We start from the raw sequence: 22,119 nt of genomic DNA on the forward strand, positions 1-22,119 counted from the left end.
CTTCAGGCACAGCAGATGGCCAAGCACAACAGCAGGAAACTCAGCAGAGCCCGTACTGCTGTGCCAGACAATTTAGGACCAACAGTGAATGTACTGAATGCTTCTTCAAACAAACAGCACCTATGAGAGTGGCTAGCAGATTAATAAGTGATTTTGGACCCTCTTTGTTGATCTGTTTATTACACAGTGTTGACAAGATATAAATGGCCACTTGTGATTTAAAGGTTAAAAATAATAAAGAGTGGCAATAACAAGGACAGTATTTGATACGTAGCTCTTTACACCACCCATTGGAGAACATTTCATTAAATTTCATTAGTGATTTAGTGCAGTTACATTTCAGTTCCATGAGCTGTGTGCTTGTGCTTATTTAATGGGACATCTAGGAAAACAGTTCTCTCTGTTTGTTTACATTCAGAAGCTCCTATTCTTTTAAGGTAGAGTCATATTTTTCAGGGAAAAACAACAACTGTTGCATGTGCCTGAAGTTTAACCTGTCTGTAAGTGTTTATACCCTGTTTGAATTACCACAGAAACTAATTTGTAACTCGAATTGTTTAGTTTTGTAGTTGTGTAAACTGCGGAAACATCCTCAGAATGTTTTGTTTAAAAACATTTGTGAAGGTGAGGTGGCATGGCATGGTGGCATGGTGAGCAGTCACACAGCTCCAGGGACCTAGAGGTTGTGGGTTCGATTCCCGCTCTATTCCCGTGACTGTCTGTGAGGAGTTTGGTGTGTTCTCCCCGTGTCCGCATGGGTTTCCTCCAGGTGCTCCAGTTTCCTCCCATAGTCCAAAAACACACGTTGGTAGGTGGTTTGGCGACTCAAAAGTGTCTGTAGGTGTGAGTGTGTGAGTGAATGTATGAGTGTGTGTGTGTTACCCTGTGAAGGACTGGCGCCCCCTCCAGGGTGTATTCCCGCCTTGCGCCCAATGATTCCAGGTAGGCTCTGGACCCACCGCGACCCTGAACTGGATAAGCGCTTACAGATAATGAATGAATAAATTGTGAAGGTTGCCTTTATGTGCGGAGGTAAAAAGAGTCAAGTCAACACTCCTCAGTGAGATCTCAACTAATAAGAATCTCATATTCTGATAAAAAATCTTCACATCTTTAATGTCAGACAAAATATTTCATGAAAAGTAATGGCCATTAATGGAAACTGATTTTGTCAGACATTTTGAAACATTCTGTTGGTTTATTCACTACACAGTGTTGACAGATATATTTTGACATGTTGTGTTTTAATGCCCACAATAACATGGACAAGGAGCATTGAAGTAAAGTAGGGAACCACTTTTAGGGCATTTTGTTAAACGTGAGTGAGTGAATGTGTGAGCAGCCTTAGCATTCAAGTGGTGGTGGCAATGTCCTGTGAAGACCCATCAGGCCGACGCTAGCATTAAGAAGATGTTTGTATGCAGCTGTTTTGGATCACGCCATTTCATGTCATGCTTTTCTACGGAGATTATGAACAAACAAATACGTTAATTGATTTTGAAGCTACTGTTCCTGAACCCCACCCACAACAGAGACACAGCCACAGAAAATGGCAAATCCCTCGGTGCAGCGACCATAGAAGAATGATTATTTACTAACCATTGTACAATAACGTTTGGTACAGAGGAATTGCCTGCCACTGGGGGTGAAAAAGCCTTTTTGCTGACGTAGAGAGGGAGTGAAAGAGAAAAGGAGGGAGGAGAGGGATGTTTACGAACAGAGCTCTACCCTGAGAGAAAAAGAGAGAGGTTGAAAGCTTCGTTGAGAAAAACACGCAGCTCAGTGCAGCTTTAAATCGATATGAACTGCAGCCTGTAGCTAATAAACACGCTATAAAGCGTTAAAATGACCACTCTTGGACACGTAGTCTTTCTTCTCTGCCTTGTTTTTGCCTTTTCTTCACCAGTCGAAGGTAAGGAACCCTTTGTTCTCTCCTGTACGCTTTTTAAAAGTTTTAAAACGCGTTAGTCCGGGAAGGTGTCGATGTTTTGTCGTCAGTTTATTAGTTTCTATCTGTTTATAGGCTGAATGCACAGCCTCGTGTTCTTTTCACAGTTTTCTTATCCTGCAACGGTCATTGTGAATAAAGCAGGCGTTTTGGGAAAACGTTTTATATTAGCGATAAAAAACCAAGGAAACATAATGCTTAGATAATATATCAACTTTAATTTGCACACGCATTAGCCGCTGGTCTGGATACTGCTCGTTTTTCTCTGATAAATGGTTATTCAAACCCTGTATTTTGTATGTGAATGAGGTCTGTGTTTTATATTCCTTCATCACGTTTGAACATTTTCCAGAATGTATAAAGGACTCCGGCGGTGTGGAGTACAGAGGAACGCAACAGAAATCCTCCTCAGGAAAGCTTTGTTTGAACTGGATCAACACGACCAGAGACTATGACGTTCAGAACCACGCAGATTCAGACGCAGGTGAGAAGTATCCCTTTAACTATGTGCACTGCAGAACTTGACTCAAGTCAGACACCACCTTTATGTCCTTACAAGCAAAATTATACATAATTCATTTTAAAACATCAGGAAAAAAAGACAACACAAGTTTAAAAGAAACTCATAGTGGCAACAACTTGGGGAAAAGAAAAGCTTTCAGCATCTGCAGTGTATTTTTCTACATCTCCAAAGTTCATTTGTTTGCATTTTCTGTTTCTCACAATCCAAGAAACACATTTTGTAATGTTAAAGACTGGCAGCCAGTCTTTTCTGAAATTGGTTTCTTTGTTAGATTTACCAATTTTCTTCTTCTTTTTATTTTTTGGGGGGGCGTTTGTTTTTTTCTCTTCGCAAATAGGTTTTAGACACACTGCAGTGAGTGGTGTTCTCACACTCACCCCACCCGCCCATTAATGACTTATATTTGATAGATAATTTAATCCTTTATTGAGTAAATAAAGGTTGGTCTCTGATTTTGCACACTGCAATAAATGTACAAAAGTACATAGGAAAAAGATAGGAAAGGATTGGAAAAAGAAACATACAGCTAGCAAAGCTAACTTTTTAGTTTATTTGAATGGGTGTTCTAGGGCGGCATAGTGGTGCAGCAGGCTGGAGTTTGTGGCTTCAAGTCCTGCTCCGGGTGACTGTCTGTGAGGAGTTTAGTGGTTTGTCCATGTGGGTTTCCTCCAGGTACTCCAGTTTCCTCCCATGGTCCAAAACCCATGGATTGGCTACTCGAAAGTGTCCATAAGTATGAATATGTGAGTGAATGTGTTGCACAGTGAAGGACTGGCGCACCCTCCACAGTGTGATCCCTGTGATTCCGGGTAGGCTCTGGACCCCCTGTGACCCTGAAATGGATAAGCGGTTACAGACAATGAATGGATGGCTTTTCTATGAGAAAATATCACTGAATCGTTTAATTCAGTTTCTTTTTGATGGTCTCTATAAAGGTCAGATAGAAAAGCTTTGTCAGCTCCTACATTCAAATCTGTATTGTTCTATAAATCATACTATTTCTTTGTTCGCAGGTGTTGGGGACCATAGTTTCTGTCGTAATCCTGATGGCTCTGATGGGCCCTGGTGCTACATTTCCAGACCAGATGGTTTACCCGAGAGAGAGGCATGCACCATTGATTCTTGCCAAGGTAGCCATTTTAGATCTGTTCATAACTTATGCATAAACACAGTGTTCTTTTTCAGTGAACACATTAGAATAATTGCAGTTTGTTCTTGCCATTTTTAGACGAAGTTAATTTTTAGGCTAAGTGTGGTTGCATAAAATAACAAATGTCATTTTTAATAGTACACAGCAGTTATCATGTCAAAAGAGCTGAGGAAAGAATTGTGAATTCGCATTATATGCTACAGAAAACATGCTTTAACATGCAAATTTACATGACAAGAAGGGATCATTCATTCATTCATTATCTGTAAGCGCTTATCCAGTTCAGGGTCGCGGTGGGTCCAGAGCCTACCTGGAATCATTGGGCGCAAGGTGGGAATACACCCTGGAGGGGGCGCCAGTCCTTCAAAGCACAGCGTTGAATCTCTTCTGATGAGCAAAGAAAATGTCCTGATTTTAAGACTAATAATGCTAATATGCTATTATTATTTACATAACTTTGCATTTCCGTTACAAAATCACAAAATGCTTTAAACGGGATGTAGAAATTTCACAGTATATGCAGCTTCAGCTCCAGTGGACACTGCACCACACTTTGAAGCCCTAATTAGCGGGAACATTCAGAAAACATCTCCAGCTTTGAGTGTATTTTTAGGTTTTCCCTCAGAGTAAACACTCAGACTGTGATATGATTGTTGTGTCCACATTTGACACACTCAGCAGGCTCGGGTGGACCTGAGCTTGTTTGCAATTTGCCCTCTTCAGAGTGTGTCTTGTCCTGTTCATCAGCCCCTTATTTGGCCATCTACTAAAGCTGTAGCCTTGGTGTGTATAAAAACAAAGTCAAGCTGCTGGATTAATCAGTGTAAGGACACGAAGTGGAGGCATATAAGGACATTAACAGTTATCTGATGTTATTGAGTTTAGTGGGCCAGTTGGTAACTCTTCATCTAAAAATCAAGCTGCTTTCTAAGTGCTGCCCTTAGCTTTTGTGTTGGCCAAGACAGATCAAGTTAAACATTAATATCAGGCTTGGCCTCTGTTCAGAGACAAAGACAAAGAGTCACATGCACAAGAAAACTTGTTTAGCAGCTGTGCAAGTACAGGGGGATGACATGCCCCTCTGCCTTTGATTGGATGAGAGTTTAATGCTTACCACAGAGACAGGCGCTGAATGGCTGGGCCTGTTGTGACCTCATGCAGTGTAACTCCAGCAGAGTTGGTAAACAACTTTCTTAAAGGCGTGAGTGGGTGGGGACAACGACGACAGGAAGTGGATCATCTGGTTTCTGCAACACGATTGATTATAGCTTGTTGTGTATAGCACTGCTTATTTTAAAAGCAAAACATAAAGTTTCATAGTAATTTGCTCATAGCGAAGGAATGAGAGGAATATCAAAGTTTGCACAGTCTGTCTGTTATAAAGGAAGTCCCCTGTTTTTTCAGAAAAGCCCTTAAGTCATTCCAATTGGTTTGTTGTGAAATGTTAATGCTCAATTGCAGGGAAACATAATAAATCAGCTGCTCTTAGTGGATGAAACAGACCCAGACATTGTGAAGGGTTAAATGCATAAATCTACTTCACAGAAAGTTGTTAGCGGAGATGATATGTGACTTGAGGCATTCATATAATACAGCATACAAGGCAAAATGACTCAACATTTTTACAATTACACTAATTATCTCTGTATTTACGTCCAGAATAGAACACTCACACCTAGGGACTCTTTAGAGTAGCTAATCCACCTACCGACATTTGTTTTGGACAGTGGGAGAAAACCGGAGCACCCTGAGGAAACCCATGTAGACATGGGGAGAACCTAGAGGTGTGATTGGTCAAGATGCTCACAAAACCAAAACACACGTATTTGATGATAGGTTAGCATATTGTAGCTTTCTGTAATTTAATATTTTTGCAAGAGCCAATACTGCTATAAATGTTTTGTTATGATGTACTGTTTAGCCTTGCATAAAAGCTGCTTGAGCAGAGACAGTCTATCTATGCTTTGTCTTCAAGTCCAGAAAAGATGTAAACCCATATATGTTTTTATGAAATCCAAGGTCAGTGACTTTAACATGTGCCTTCTCTACAACAGCAGTGAATGCTTTTCAGACCCCACACGTGCAGCCAGTTGAAAGACATGTACTTACCAACTCAGAGCTAATAACAGAGGGGGCTTTTCAGAGCAACAAAAATCCACACTTAATTCAAAATGAATAACTCAGATTTTATCTCATAAAACCTGTCTGAATATGTATTCAGGCATATGATCTTTTGACCCACAGATGATAGCTTGAAGGAAGTATTGCCACCAGCTGCTCCGGCCCCTTCTCCAGTGCCCACCTCTGGCAAGTCAGAGACAGTGGACCAGACAAAGTCCGTCCCCGCTCAACCAGAGGGCGCTGCAGTGCAGCCGGTGATGGGGGTCAGTCAGAGGGTCAGGACTGGACCAAAGAAGAAGAAGGACTTGGGGACTACAGGTAGGTCCTGGGAGATTACTGTAGGGATGTTCCAAAGTCAGAATCCCAACCTCTGCTGTATTTGTATGCGTTTACAAACGGAGTAGATTAAACGGATTAAAAAAATAATAATAATATATTCTGAATGATTAGATATGAAATGCATCATTGTACCGAATCTTCATTTCTTTACGTTGGTTGTGAAATGGACTGTTCAACAAAGTTATTCATTTATAATCCAAAACCACCACTGAAAGTGTACCAGTGGTTCTCAAACTTTTTAGACCAAGAATCACCTGTTATCAAATCAAAGCCCTACCTACAAAAAAAATCTATAGAGCACATACAAATGATTAGGCCTAAACAGTAGGTCTTATACACAATTATACATTTATGAGCACATATAGGTACAAATTGGGGGAAATAAGCATTTCTGAAACATGAAGAGAGCTTAATATACACTTTAATAGACTATAGGTGAGAACAGTGTGACACTTGAAGCAGGTGCTCACAGCAGCTCTCAGCACTTGTGTCAGTAGGTGACGGAGGCGTGGCTCTGTTAAACAGTGTTTTTGGACTCTAATGATGCGAAGATCGGCCACATTAGGTGTATTTCGCTGGGTTGGTCTCGGTTTGTTTTTCTTCGTTTCCACTTTGTCCTTTTCTGCAAAAAAGTCCAAATTACTCACGTCTGTCTCTAACCTTCGCTTACGATCAATAAGAAGCTGAAACTGGGCTTTCTTTACATGGACTTTGCAAAATACTGGGAGATCGTGTTCCCTCCTTGGAAATAAGACGCAAGGGAATGCTGCCCCAGCCTTTCCTACTTCCTACTGAACTACCGTTTATTCGTAAACCGTGTTGGATTTTATTAAAGCTTAAAAATGAAAACAGTGAAACATTATGTAGTTTACACATGAACATTTTTCAGCTTCAGATTTTCAGTTATTAATTAGTACTTTAGTTAAGTGGCATTTTTTTAAAGTCATTTGGCGTGCCACTGTTTTAGACAATATCACAAAATTATTCAAAATAATGTTTGACAATGAGAGCCTTTTTAAAGCTGTAAGACTCTTGCTGCTGCTGCTGCTTTTAATGTTTTTTTGTTTTGTTTTGTAAAACGTGAATTAAACTCTTTAATGATTGGCTCTTAAATGCTGATTAACTCTGCTCTTCTCTTTCAGGCTATGTTCTAGCCATTTTAATGATGGGAATCATTATCCTACTGGGAGTGGGAATCACAGTGGGCTACTTTTATAAACGGTCAGTACTCTGTTTCACACACAATAATGCATTTTATTTACTGAGCAAGAAAAAAAACCCCACAAAGCACAGCTTGTTCAGAAGCAGGGCAGGAAGAGACCAGCAGAATTAAACCTACTGTAAAATACTGGCTGGTCTGGTTTAAAGTAATTGCATAAACATTTTTAAAACCTCACATGGTTCCTAACGGCTATTGAGTGTCCTGCTGTGGTTAATTGTAGAGGATGTTTTGAGAGTTGTGAAATGCTGTCTGTTTTTAAGCATTTTGTGTGGGAGGGGTTGTTTTGAGAGCTCAAGTGGAGATTATGGGAGGGACATGAGCACGTGTGCTTTTCAGCAAAGGTGAGTACAGGAACAGAATGTTTCAGCAGGAGGCAAGGCCTCCCACACACACACAAACACACACACACACACACACACACACACACACACACACACACACATACACACACACACGTTAAAACATGTACACATATGCTCAGATTGAGAGAAGATAAAATGCGACTTTGCAGGTCTGTAGAAAATATCCCTGCACATATTTTTTCTGTGGGGGAAAGAAATCTGGAAAAAAAATTATAAATATGTGATATGTAAGGAAATTTGCAAAGAAATCCATCGACATTAACCTTTTACAGTTTTCATTTGTTTTCATTTTCATTTGTATCCCATGAGAGAGAGAGAGAGAGAGAGAGAGAGAGAGAGAGATGCACTTTGTGTTTATCTACTTTATATAAGCTTATTTTCCAGTCAGTTGACTGAGCACACACTGAAGTGAACTGGATAGGAGAAATGATAATAGTGACTTTTGAAGCACAGGACTGTCACTGCTGTAGGACCTTGTTATTTCATGTTGTACTTAAAATAATGTTGATAATTAATCCTATATTTACACTACCAGATTTTCTACCAAGAATATTAAATCAGTGTAACCTTAATATTTGTAGATTGGGTTCAACAAATGATGTATCAGTTAAACTCTTACACAAATCTGCTCTCAGATCAGTGTTTTTCAGTCTTACTTCAGGCATGATTGTAGAGAAAATGGACCTGGTCCGTTTACATCAGCAAAAACCAGGTTTGGCCTTGGATCAATGGTTAGTGGCCACTCTTCTGTTTGTGTCTAATGGAAGCTCTGGCAGGGCACCCGGCTGCTGCCCTTGAAGCTTTTTGTCTCTGCTTGTGTGTCAGTTGTGATTATCTGCCTCTGTCATTATTATCTTTCTGTTTAAGTGGCTCAATACTAATGAACATAGGCAGCACGCAATGTTGAGAAGCTTACCACTTGTGACAGGTCTGTTATGTCATCCATACAGTTTTGTAGAGGAACTCTTTATTTCATCATTATATACATTATATACAATACATTATAAGTGTATTTTGAATCAGTGATATCCCATGTGCTACTAAGTACAGGAATACAATTAGGAATCACATAGTAATTACATGGCAATTAGATCTGAGGAACAGGGAGATGTAATCAGATATTGTTGATGATTCACAATCAACCTGATAATAATATTACAGATGTGATGTAATTGATGCTACATAGACCTGTGCACATAACGTGTGTGCATCCTTAACAATGGATTATTACAAGGCATTTATGAAATAATACGAGAGCAGTCATCTATTATTTACACAACTGAAGGCTTCCCATCCTACAGCAATTTTTGCCTGAATTTTAGTTCTCTTTGCGTGTTCTGTAATGCATGTTTACTTGGCCTTAGAACCCACTCACTTTACCATGTTCGGTAAACTGATGTTTCTTCATGAAGGGAAGCTGTTAGCATGTAAGTTGCTTTGTGAACAAGGAGAAGAGTAAGCAGAATGAGGAATGTATTTATTGCAATGCAGGAAGAAATACTGCACTGAATCTCTAAATACATATTATTAACTATTATCTTGTGAAGAATACCTATTATACCACAATTATTACTTTCTCCACCAAATATGCTCTGTATATCTTGTATGTTTTCAGTTTGTCATTAACCTGTTTCACCTGGAAAGGTTTGACCTCAAAACCTTCTGCACTACTGCTAGAGAGTAAATTTTAGTGACTGGTACTGGAGGAACAGAAGAGTTCAAAAGTAAGCGAAATAAGGCGGGTTCTACGCGGTATAGAAGCATAACAGGCACTTGTGGTTTAGCACACCACAGCAGAGTTTTTACAGCAAACTCCAGCTCAAAACACATTTTTAGAGGATATAATTGTATGTGAGTGAACGTGTGAGTGTGTTTTGCCCTGCAACGTTCTGGCGCCCCCTCCAGGATGTATCCCTGCCTTGTGGCCTGTGATTCTGTGTAGGCTCCTTGCCCACTGCGACCCTGAATTGGATAAGTGGACAATAAATTAATTTTTTTTCAAATATCATGGTATAAGATGTTCCCTTTGCATCGCCCAACCCTAGTGAACACTGAACCGTTGTTAATACAGTGCTCACTGCAGGCACCTAGAGAGACGGGATGATTGTGTAACACACTGCAGGCTTGTTCATCACAGTTGAGAAGGAAAAGAGAGGAGGCGACTGAGGAAGAGAGAGGAAAAAACCTAAAGAATGAGGAGAGTGAAAGAGGAGAATGTCCAAGGTGTCGCCCTTTCCTGCCATGAGCGTCTGTCGGTTCAGACTGCATCATCACCCCGTACTGCTTCTAATAAATGCTGGGAATGAAGGTTATCCATCATTTTGTTGTCAGTGTCTGAGCCTGCACCACTGGCTCAGCTTTGCTACTTCATTGGTCGAATACAGCCTCTCCACACTACTACAGCAGATTAATGGTGTCGACTAAAAATACACACAAGCCCTCGGCAGCAAACCAAGTCACAGTCTTGTGCTGGCGCTCCACACTGCACCCAGTAAGGGCTTCTAAATATAATACCACTTTCTAAAGATCCTCTCAGAAATCAAATACAAGCTGTTCCTGAAGAGGAACCAGAACATGTTCCTTTCATTCAGAGAATGCTGTGAAAATCTTTAAGAGCAAAACGAACCTCAGCTGTGCAGAGAGTGTTGAATAACTGCATTATGTAATAGAAGACTTCTTGAATTCGATTAAATGCTGCCTCCTGACTGCAGTTAAATGAAATGAGTTGTTAAGAAACTTTGAAGTATCTAGACTCCATTTTGAGTTTTGTTCTGCATCTCACCTACACACTATTAGCAGGTTTGAGTACACAGCTGTTATTATATTCTTCAAAACATGGCTAAAGTTTAGGGGAGGGATGTGTTCAGGATTCTTTAACTGTTGCACATATACAAGAAACACTTTACCTGTTATTGACCCGAGCTTGTGTTTTCCTCTGCAGGGGTCGTGACCTGAAAAAACAGCATGAGCAGCGAGTGTATGAGCGCGAGATGCATCGCATCACACTCCCTCTCTCTGCCTTTGCCAACCCAACCTGTGAACTGGTGGACGAGAACACCATTGTCATCACTGCTGAGCCTAGCGCACAGACCCCCACTCGGGACACCGTCGAGGGTGGAGACCCACTTATAAACCCTGCTGGAACCCCTGGAGCCTGAGAGACGTATCACAGGATAGATTTGGGAAAGATACAATTACAAAACTGTGCAACATTTCGGACCAACACTACAGCTACTCTCTCTGTCGCTCTCCTGGTCTAAAAACTCCTGTTCAGAAAGAAGGGAAGACATTTACAGACAGTTGGCATCCTTCACTTTTTAATGATGGCCATCCTGAGAGAAGGATGCAGGAGGACTCTGCTAAGGACACGAGACGGAGGGGATGTATAAAAGTGCATGTCAGAAGGGTTTCTTTTGTTTATTTGAGAAATGCATCTAAATCTTTCTGGATATTTCTGTATTTAGGAAGACTGCTATTGTGCAAATATACTGTATCACACTGTGACAGGAACCCTTCCCAATATTTGCAAAACTGCATCAGCAGTTCATAAACCTGTGGAATAATATGCTTTGCCACATATGCAGCGTGGGTTTAAGTGTGCGTTTGTGAATAGCGATCTTGTGCAGTAGATTCTGAAAGCGTATCCACATGCACAAGTACATAAAATGCAAGTGTGAAATTTGGGACTCTACTTATTGTATGGGAAATGGACCACAATGACTCTCTAGTCTTCATGCCCATGCACGCCAGTCCATTAGCAAGTACCACACACTCATTTAAGGTTAAGCTGTGTGTTAGAGTTTAAACTGAAATGTTTGTGGAAAAGGGATTCCTTTCCCATTGTCGGCTACTGTGGTTTTTTCCCCAAGTCCATTTTGCTAATGAGAGGGAAAGAATGGAGCCTTACTGTGCCTCCCATTATCCAGCACTCTGTGAGTGGTGGCTGCAGTTAGCAATCAAAGCTGATATACTTTGGTCACAATCTATAGTCAGCACAGTGTTATTCATGAGGTGAGTGTTTACTCTGTGTTCAAGGAAAAGGAGTGAAGTGATACGAGGGGTTTCCATAGAAATGGCCTTAGTTTTGTGGAGTCACAGTCTCTGCATGTCCCTGGTTTTTCTGATGTTGAGGTGATTATGTTTGGGGAGGGAGTCCTTGAAGTGTCTAGACAGTGAAAGGGGGGTTTGGGACCAGTTGTTACAACTTGTTGTGGTTCAGCACCTCTGTGCCCTTCATAAACAGTGCTGTATTTCAAAGGCTCAGTACAGGTTTAGACGTCAAGGGGAGAGGACTGAACAGCTGCAAATGGGACCCTCACCAATATTGATGATATAAGGTTTGTTGATTATTGAATGGTGGAACTGATAGAACGTGAACATTCTCTGATTTCTGCAAATCCGTTTCACATACTCTCCCCTGAGAAAAGACCAACAAAGTCCTGTCCTAAAGCTCCTTACACTCGGACGGAATTCAGTCACTGGGGAGAAATGTGTGAGATTGTGGTTGGTTTATTTTGCTATGGCTTGGAATTTGAATTCTATTTTTCCTCTGCAGTCTTGATGTACCAGAATACACATGCATATACTTTTGAAAGAACTTTTTATTTTTTATGTTTGGCAGATTTTTCCTGCTGTGACAGAAAAATAATACCATCAGAAATCTAAACGCCCTCTTGTCCTTTATTGATGTGAATTATTTGTTTCTAACCTTCAAGCGATTATATTTGATACCAACTAGTAGTTTTAATTGGGTTGACTTGCAGACATATGTACAAGGAGCATTAATTTAATGTGACCAATAGCGACATCTAGTGGTGGCTTTTATTCAGATGACAATATAATAATGGCACAGGTGGTGTCGCAGTCACACAGCTTCAGGGACCTCGAGGTTGTGGGTTCAATTCCCGCTCCAGGTGGCTGGCTGTGAGGAGTTGGTGTGTTCTCTCTGTGTCCGCATGGGTTTCCTCTGGGTGCTCTGGTTTCCTCCCACAGTCCAAAAACACGTTGGTAGGTGGATTGGCGACTCAAAAAAAGTGTCCGTAGGTGTGAATGTGTGTGTGAGAGTGAATGTGTGTTGCGCTGTGAATGACTGGCGCCCCCTCCAGGGTGTATTCCTGCCTTGCGCCCAATGATTCCAGGTAGGCTCTGGACCCACCGTGACCCTGAACTGGATAAGCGCTTACAGATAATGAATGAATGAATATAATAATGGGCCACTGAAGAACAAAAAATCTGCATTTTCTCATTCATCATTTATTCATGAAACATTAGTGTAAGAAACACTAAGGTAAAAGACATTGTAGTGGTTACATTTTGTACACAGTACCTCAGGGTAAAGCTAAGGGAAAACAAATGGTACTTTTCACATTCTACAAAATTCTGCAATTAGCAAACCCATATTCTCCCAAAACTGTTACAGAAAATTAATCATACAGCTTTTACAATTCTCACACCGATGTCAAAGAAGTATAATCAAACAAGAATGCCAGCTCCAGTTTTGAGAGAGGGATCAAAACCAGGACTGCAGGGTTCTGTACTATTTATCAAACAGCTTTACAGGTATCACGATGTGCAGCTGCTTTGGGAAATCTATTTACATCATACTTGAAATTAAAGAGCTATATAACAACAAGGCAGGCAAAAGACTTCAGTTACACTCGATTTAAAACCCACCTACACAGAGATCTGACACATGCACGATGGCAGAGGAGTGCCTTTAAATCAAGCAGTGCTTCGTTATTTATGAATAGTGTTCAGTATTACGAATAAATCACATTGCTTTCTAAGGACTCAATCTAAGACAATTTAGGACTCAAATTCAGATTTGTTTTATTTATTTAACTTACAAATCATCATTAACGAGGACCTAAATAAGTAATGGAAGTAAAGGAAGTAAACTAAAACAATACAGCAATATATACAAAATATAAATGCACATACATTGCTTTAATTTGAAGACGTGTAATATTTAATAGAAGCGATATATAATGTTCTTAACCAGGAATTTACAACAGTTAAGATGAAACATAATTTAATTATCTCAATCTTGATTCACACAAGCTGTTCATAAATATGAAAGAAATAATCTTTCAATATTTTATTCAGTGTTTACATGCGTCACCGAGTCCCTGTGTAGGCAGCCCCTAAATAAATAGTGAATAAGAGATTTAAGAGATTTATGCTGATCCCTTTAGAGTGGTGTACACATGGAATCAACCACCAGGGGGCAGCTTGGCCCAGTAATTATTGGATTTGAGGATTAAACTTACTCTTTGTGTACTTTAGCATTTAACACCCACTGATTAGTGAAGACTTGAGCACATCTTTAGACAGCCATGGCTCCAGGATGTCTAAAAATATGTTAATGCTACACTTGTCCAGATTCATTAAATATTGCTGATCATAGCAGAAGTTACGCTAGCAGCTGCATGCCGTTTCAGACATTTGATTCATTTTACACATTAGTCATCATCACGCCTCCAGTTGCAGGCACTCCGTAAAGAATCGGCAAACCAAGAAATCCCAAATTAGTCTGTAATCATACAGGAAAACTAACCCCTTCGTGCAGAAAAGAAAAGGAATATGAAGAACATGGAGAACACTGAAATGTGCCTGCTCTCTTGAGAGAGTCAGCAGTTTTAGAATGCCCATAGAAAAGGCCAATAGCCCACCTACCGCCATCCACACTATATCTCATCTCCACAGCTCCAGGTGCTGTAAACACATCTGTGCAAGTTATTATGAAAGGGGATGTTTCTTCTGCTCCTTTTGGTCACTGGCTCCAGCTGTCGTTGCGCAGGCTCTCAGTGAGCAGGGGTCGCAGAGTCCAGACGAGCCTTGTGTCCGTGGGCTACGTGCTGTTGCTTTCCAGGGTGGGCTGCTCTGGGACTAGCGTGGTAGGACTGGGGTCGGGAGAGAAGTCATTTGTGTTTGAGCCATGAGTTCTCCACAGATTCTGCTGCAGTTCGTCCAACTCGGCTGGCAGATGGATGCCCAGTTCCTGATTCAGCGCCAAGGCCTCAAAACAGTCCACCAGCTTCTCGAATGTAGGCCTGGAGAGGAGACACGTGAAAATGTTAAGAGACCACATCTTTTGTATATTTAATTAGCAGAAATTAACAGACATTAAGTACAATTAATATTTCTGAGTTTAGATACAAGGTAACGAACGCACTGCAGGAAGAAAGAGAACTTAAAACGAAAGGCAGTCTCCAAAACTAAAGATTTCTTACATTTTTGTAGGTAAAATTAAATATGTCTGAAATGTTCTTTTAAATTATTCAAAGATACAGAACAAAAAAGGGACTCTTAACATGCACACAAGACTTGACAGACCTGAAAAATTCAAGCAAACATTTAAGACTAAACTTTGGAAGTGTGGCAAAATATCCCTAGAGATAATATATTTTTTTAAATACAAGCAAATATTCTGAAAAGAAAGTAAGCTCTAATAAAGGCATACACCCTAAAATCTATGAAAAAATAGTAGTATCACTTATAAAACATTATCCTGTGGTAAGCGGAGGACTGGGATTTTTGATATTTAAAAAAGGAAAATGCTCAAATGTGCAGGACAGGGGCAGAGAGTTCATCTATGGGTGGGTTTTACAGTTTCACAAACAAGTCACGAGAATGTACACAGGTCAAACGCAGTAAATTCACAAGGAAGGGAAAATGCAGGTAGTGTTCTTTTAGGGTAAAAGAATATAGTCTTCCATTAACCCAGTAATGACTAAACTGATGTGAAATATGCAGGTCATTCACTGCAGGGGAGATTCATAATTAGGGAGTACAACAACCGGTGAAAAAACGCAAAAAGCTCCTTTGGGTGTGTCCATGGGAGGACATGAGAAAATGCTTGACAAACCTGACTGGAATTCAGCTTTTATTGCTGACGTATGCCTTAAATTGCAGCTCAAGTCAAAACAAAGACAAACACGACAGGTGCGCCGAAAACTTTAACGTCACTTCATCCAGACGTTCAGTATGAAAATACTGGCTCCACATAGGACACCAAGGATGGTCCCAGATGAGCTCTTCTCCCTTAAGCTAGTTGACACATACACTATGAACAACCATTAGAGGAGGGGTTTCCAAAGTGTTGGTTGTTGCCCTGTTGTTTTGCTTATTTCACTGCTGTGGTGAAACCATAATCATGGGTGTCTTCTTGTGATATAGTTTTGGAAGAAACAGTTTGGTGGGAGGTGAAATGTTGTTGTATGTTGTGAACATGGTGTAATCGTCTCCAGGAGCTGACCACACCTACTTTAACATTTGCACTTCCAGCTACTGCACTACACTCACCGACTGTCAGGAAACAGGTCACAGCAGGCCACAGCCAGAGGGAAGAAAGCAGGTGGGCAGTCTTCAGGAAGGAACTTTTCCATAAACTTGCCCACATTGAGCCCAAAGTCCAGAGTCCGAGGAAGACACTCCGGATCTGCGTACACCTGCCCAATGATCTGCAGCCAAAAACAGAGAAAAATAAACCCACGTTGTGTGAATGAGAAGCAAATACAACACACAGAGAGAGAAGAGAGAGAGAGAGAGAGAGAGAGAGAGAGAGAGAGAGAGAGAGAGAGAGAGAATATGTCTAGCTTTTTTCACATTTGCAGATTTGCATAAATCCTTTTGGAATAACCACAGAATGCAAAACAGGCTCACTGTAGAGAAAGGAAAGAAGAGAGAAGTCTCAGGAAGAAACAACAAAAAAACAAAGCTTCAAAAGCACCACATCTTACCTCACAGAGTACGATGCCAAAGGAGAAAACATCCACCTTCTCATCGTAGCGTTTACCTGTTCCACACAAAGGTCAGAGACAAACTACATTTAAACTTCTTGTTATTTGCAAGTGTAAAGTCCAAAAACCAATACTAATTTACAAACACTTATTAATATAAATGGCCAAAAGTAAACTGCATACATACAGACAGTAAACACTACCCTGAAGCTTGAACTGTCTGTACTTTTGTTCATTTTTATAGACAACACTATGTTAGAAATTAACTAATGTGGAATTGTAATTGTCTGCAGTTATAAGGGGAGCTTACATGGAATTAGACAAAAGAGAATCCAGAAATCTGGATTTGATATTAAATTTCACTATAGGGATGCATCGATATGAGAATTCTGGGCCGATGGTGACATCTGATATTATCCATGCACATATCTGCTGATTCAGATACTGATATATGTATTTATAAAATGCAGAAGGATAAGACCCCCTAGATTAACATTACTGACAAATGTACCACTTCTTTATAACATTTTATCTACCAACTGCTCACAAACAATAACATAAAGGGTGTTTCCTGAGAAAATTGTTAACCAACTATTCCTTACTGAGTCTAGTCACAGCTTTACAAGTTAAATATAATTAAAGATCTCCTCAAACTAATACAAATATTAATATGAAATAAATGAATGTTAAACACAAAGGATTAAACACAAATAAATACCAGCAGGAATATTACAGTGTAACTATTCTACAGTATAGTAATACAGAAAAGAGCTTCCCACTGTCAGAGGGGGAAGAATAGGTGCCATTTCTTTTTTCTACATGTGAATCAGTCTTTCTTTCTTCATCTAGTCTTTATCTAGTATAAATGTGTCAGCAATTATTGGTTTTGAATATCGGCGAAATCAAAGCATCGGTCAGATGCAGATAATCTAAAAATCAATTATATGCCGATATTGATATAATTCCAATTTCATTGTGTATCACTTAATTTCACCATTATCAACATTCAGTATGTGTGAAAATGTGGAGGCTCCCTGGTGGTTCAGGAGTGCAAATGAAACGGCTACATTTATATAAAATGGTCTCTGGATTCCTGTTTAAAAAATTAAATAAATAAAAAATAAATTGTTAAATAAACTCTGTGTCAGTTCATTTCTACAGTGCATCATTTCACATTAGAATAACCTGAATTTCTTTTACATTTAAATAAATTAATAATGCAAACCATTTAAAGAATTGTTGAATCTCCATTTTAATGAGGGTTTTTTAATCCTCCTTGTCTTTTCTGAATTCCACCAATTAGTAGTTCACCCGAACTGCACACGGTGCCACAAGGAGGGTATGGGTGAACACATGCTTCCTGTGAGACACCTTAGGTCAATGCACCCCTTCTTCTCAAACTGGGGCTAATGTAATGTCACTGAACAGCCTAAAGCCCTGGAGGAGAACACAAGCTGACTAGATTTGTTACGTCAGCTGACAGACATCTATGCTAACTAGCACCATGAGCAGAGAGACAGAGGCCAGTTGCGCCCTCTAGGACTCCTGGCCTCAGAGAGATGTGTCATGTGACACATCAGACTTATTGGGAATTTCACAAGAAAAACAATGGCCTGCTTGGTTTTAATGTTATTATTTCATGAGTTATATATAAGTTTCTGACCACTGTGTTCAAAGTGCTGCCCATTGTGTTGGATTGTCAATGCAACCCTCTTCTCCCACTCTTCACACACTGATAGCAACATCGCAGGAAAAATGCTAGCACAGGCTTCCAGTATCCGTAGTTTCAGGTGCTGCACACCTTGATGGTATGGTGTGGTATATGGGGTACAAAGATAGTGGGGTCATTCTTCATCAATGGAAACCTCAAGGCCACTGGATATGTGAAATTGCTACATGATGATGTGTTTTCCTTTTTATGCACTGAAGCTGGCACGTTCCCCGAGTTTATCCAGCAAGATGATGCACCACATTATGGGCGTCAGGTCCGAGCATTCCTAGATGAACAGTTTCCTGGAAAGTGGATTGGTCGTCGTGGGCCAGGTGAATAGCCCCTAAGGTCTCCCGATCTGACCCCCTTACACTTTTATCTTTGGGGTCATCTGAAGGCTATTTTCTATGCTGTGAATATACATGATGTGCAGCACCTGAAACTACGGATACTGGAAGCCTGTACTAGCATTTCTCCTGCGGTGTTGCTATCAGTGTGTGAAGAGTGGGACAAGAGGGTTGCATTGCCAATCCAACACAATGGGAAGCACTTTGAACACATTTTATAAGTGGTCAGAAACTTGTAAATAACTCATGAAAGAATTAAGTTATGTTAAAAAAAAGCACACCATTGTTTCTCTTGTGAAATTCCCTTTTGTTTGATGTGTCAAATGACCCTCTTCCAATTGAAAAAACAAAAGTTGGATCCAAAATGGCCGACCTCAAAATGGCCACTATGGTCACCACCCATCTTGAAAATTTTCCCACCTCCCATATACTAATGTGCCACAAACAGGAAGTTAATATCACCAACCATTCCCATTTTATTAAGGTGTATTCATATAAATGGCCCACCCTGTAATATTTGTCAAATTGTCATTTTTTGATGTAAAAATCTGCTGGGCACTGGGTCCAAATGATATCTAAATATATTGTGAAAATAAATGAATATGAGCTTTTCTAACCGTTCAACATTTCCGGGGCCATCCAGTATGGGTTGCCTACGACTGTGTATCGCTTTTTCCGGTCAATGCGGCGGAATAACCTCTTCTTGTTGGGCTTGTCTGGTGGTGGATGTTTCACTTTGTCGTCCTTTACAAGTCGAGACAAGCCAAAGTCTGCCACCACCACTGTGTTGTCCTGCAAATGGAAAAACAAGCACCAACCACAGTTAGAGCTTTTCTTTTTTTAACAGTGAATCTGAATGTTTACTCGGATACACAACTGTATCACAGTGGGCTATGGGTGATGAACACTTATGATGAGGTTCATGAATTATTCATTTTGTTGTTTTTTCCTCTTTCTGTCTCACTCACTCACACTTCATACTGATATTTTGTAGCACGCTGACATAGCATCAATTCTTCTATCTAGCCTCATAACACAACCAGGAATCTTCAGAAACTGCAGTCTTTCTCTCTCACTCTCTCTCTCTTTCTGCCTGTTTCTCACTCTGTGTCTTGTCTCTCGCTCACTCTTGCATAACTTGTTTTTGTTTTTCACCTTCTCAGCCTCTGTCTGTGCTGACAAGAAGGCTAAAGTACTCCTCCCTTGGCCAATCAGCACCGGGGACAGGAGAGCCAATCCTCCAGCAGTGGAACAAAAACACCATTTCAACACCGTCAAAGCCCATTCTTTAACTCCAGACACACATACTACTGCAGTTCACAGCAGTGAAAACAAATGGATTGAATGTTTTTGAGAATGATCTGTGTGAATCAGGGGCTGCTACATTAAGAGATTAAGAAGCAAGCATTAACTGTGTCACCTACCAGTTTCACCAGGCAGTTGTGTGAGTTGAGATCTCTATGGATGATGCTCATTGAATGCAGATATGCCTGAAAGGACACAAAACTGTGTTTATAAGCAAAGGATGGACGACATGGAGCCAAAAAACATTATGTAACAAGTTTCTGTTGTTTATGGACAAAAGTGGGGATGGGGCAGATTAGGAAATATAACTAATAAAACGATGGTATAAACAGGGATACTCAATACATAATACATTTTACCCAGACATTACACATTTGTCAAGCTGTTGTTTATTAATACCTTCATTTTTAACTTCAAACAAAACTTAATTTCTATACCTTTTGTAGTATTGCAAATAGTAACAAGTTAATAAAAGTAACATTTTTGTAGTTCCTATAAAAATAAAATTAAGAATTTATTTTACTGATAATATTAGTAACATTCAAATGTGTTAAGAAATAATAGGCTTAGTTTGATCATATTAGCAAAAGTGTTCTAGGCTAAAGGAAAGATTGTCCGCATTCAGAAAGCTAGAGAAGTGCTTCTATAGTATCGGGACCGACAGTAATGTTAATGCATGTGAACTTGGGAAAGCGCAAAGTAATGGATGCAGTGGAGATCTCTAGCTAGATAGCTGTAAAGAGTATGGACTTTCAAAAAACAGTGCATAGTAAAAGCATAAGATAAAAACAAAGCATATAGTAGAAGCATAAGAAGAATACAAAGCATACAGTAAAGAAGGGAAACCAAACCTATACTGGAAAAGATGTTTTAACTTTAAAATAATTTTCTAAAGAATCTAAACAGATGTCATCCAAAGTCAAAGCCAAATATGAAATTGTTTTTTCTATGTGTTAGTTTCAAACACATTTAGGCTAGTTATTCACTGACCAGTGTAAATGCCATGTATATGTAACAGTGAACAGTCACTAAAGCCACTGTCAATCATTGAAGTGAATCAAGTTTACTACTCACCATTCCACAAGCAATGCCCTTGGCAAAGCTGACCCTCTGCCTCCATGGAAATGGGTCCTAAAGAATGTGTGTGAAAGATGGAGAGCCAGCACAAGAGAGAGTGAGAAAGTGAGAGACAAAGAGTGAGAGCAAGAGAGAGAACAAGGGAGAGAGATGGGGGGTGGGGGGGTTATATAGTGTGTCAATAAGTAGCTTTGCAAACCAAAAACAATCACAGCTGCACCATGTGATTCAAAGTGGCATTACAAAAATCTCCCTCAGTACTGAACACAGGTGAACACACTAAATTGTCGGAGGCAGGGATGCAATTTCCAGGCTGATATAGATTCAAGTAAGTTATTTTAAAACCAAAAATATATAAAAATACTACACTTTTTTCCACCCATTTTCGAAGACTCCCCTATTATCACAATGACACCAAACTGGGAGGGTGAAGGCCAGCACATGCTTCTTCTGGAACATGTGAAACCAGCAAGATACTGTGCTAATACGTCACTGGACAGCTAGAGGGGGACATCAACTGCTAAAGTCTGTTAGATTAAATGTTAAAAAACCTAAACATGCATTTATTTGTCATTGTGGAATATACAATGAAATGGGTCTTCTGCATTTAATCCAGAACAATATAACTTAGTGTTCACTGCATATATTATACATAAAATCTATTTATAAACCACATAACTACTGAAATTTACATGTAGCATTAGTTTACACTAAACATTAAAATAATATTCTTTGTGTTGAGCAATATCAACATTGACTCATGTGCAACAGCATTTCAAGTGCCAACTTTGCAACGTTAGTATACACAGCTGAGCATCGAGTTCCACAATCAGTTGTATTCACTAATTTCAAGGAGTCTCTACAAATGTTTGAACAAATACAAATATTGAATGCCCTAGGCTGAGAAAAGCCCTCTCAGCACTGTGAGGCAACCTGTGTGCTGACCTGCTCCTCATCTGCAGACCATGTGCTGGAGCCAGCCACAGTGGGAGGCAAGGAAAACAACATTTCTTTGAACTCTCTCACCTGGAAACACTTTTTCCCCTCGCTCTGCATTCCATTCTCCCTCTCTAAATACATGCATCGCTCTCTCTCTCCCTCTCCCTGTTGCTCCGCCTTCTCCCCCACCCTTCACTTGCTCTCTCATTGTTCAGTACCTTCACTTTTCTCCGTCTGCAGAGTTTACCCCAGGACACTAGAGGTAGCGAGTTACAGACACGATGTCTGGCTAAACTTTGTGCAGCCACTACCAGATCTGCTTATTAAGAATGAA

General features: G+C 40.1%; 2 protein-coding genes across 2 annotated transcripts in view; one reads left to right on the top strand and one right to left on the bottom strand.

The window, feature by feature from the left end:
• The first annotated feature begins 1,721 nt into the window (after nt 1-1,721).
• On the top strand, nt 1,722-12,321 carry LOC136677540 (phosphoinositide-3-kinase-interacting protein 1-like). Its single transcript, XM_066655116.1, has 6 exons — nt 1,722-1,912; nt 2,301-2,432; nt 3,485-3,601; nt 5,866-6,060; nt 7,224-7,302; nt 10,607-12,321. Exons 1-6 carry the CDS (start codon nt 1,846-1,848, stop codon nt 10,821-10,823), a joined length of 807 nt encoding a protein of 268 aa, XP_066511213.1. The 5' UTR covers nt 1,722-1,845; the 3' UTR covers nt 10,824-12,321.
• A 302-nt stretch (nt 12,322-12,623) lies between these two features.
• Nucleotides 12,624-22,119, bottom strand: part of LOC136677249 (LIM domain kinase 2-like) — a 39,639-nt gene continuing 30,143 nt past the window's right edge. Inside the window, exons 11-16 of the mRNA XM_066654734.1 lie at nt 20,844-20,900; nt 19,889-19,954; nt 19,082-19,256; nt 16,407-16,462; nt 15,970-16,127; nt 12,624-14,717 (exon numbers count right to left, since the gene is read on the bottom strand). Coding sequence (XP_066510831.1) covers nt 14,516-14,717; nt 15,970-16,127; nt 16,407-16,462; nt 19,082-19,256; nt 19,889-19,954; nt 20,844-20,900 — 714 coding nt within the window. The 3' untranslated portion in view covers nt 12,624-14,515. The remainder of the gene's footprint in view (nt 14,718-15,969; nt 16,128-16,406; nt 16,463-19,081; nt 19,257-19,888; nt 19,955-20,843; nt 20,901-22,119) is intronic.

The sequence above is a fragment of the Hoplias malabaricus genome, chromosome X2 (assembly GCF_029633855.1).
Source record: "Hoplias malabaricus isolate fHopMal1 chromosome X2, fHopMal1.hap1, whole genome shotgun sequence".
NCBI classification, from domain to species: Eukaryota; Metazoa; Chordata; class Actinopteri; order Characiformes; family Erythrinidae; genus Hoplias; species Hoplias malabaricus.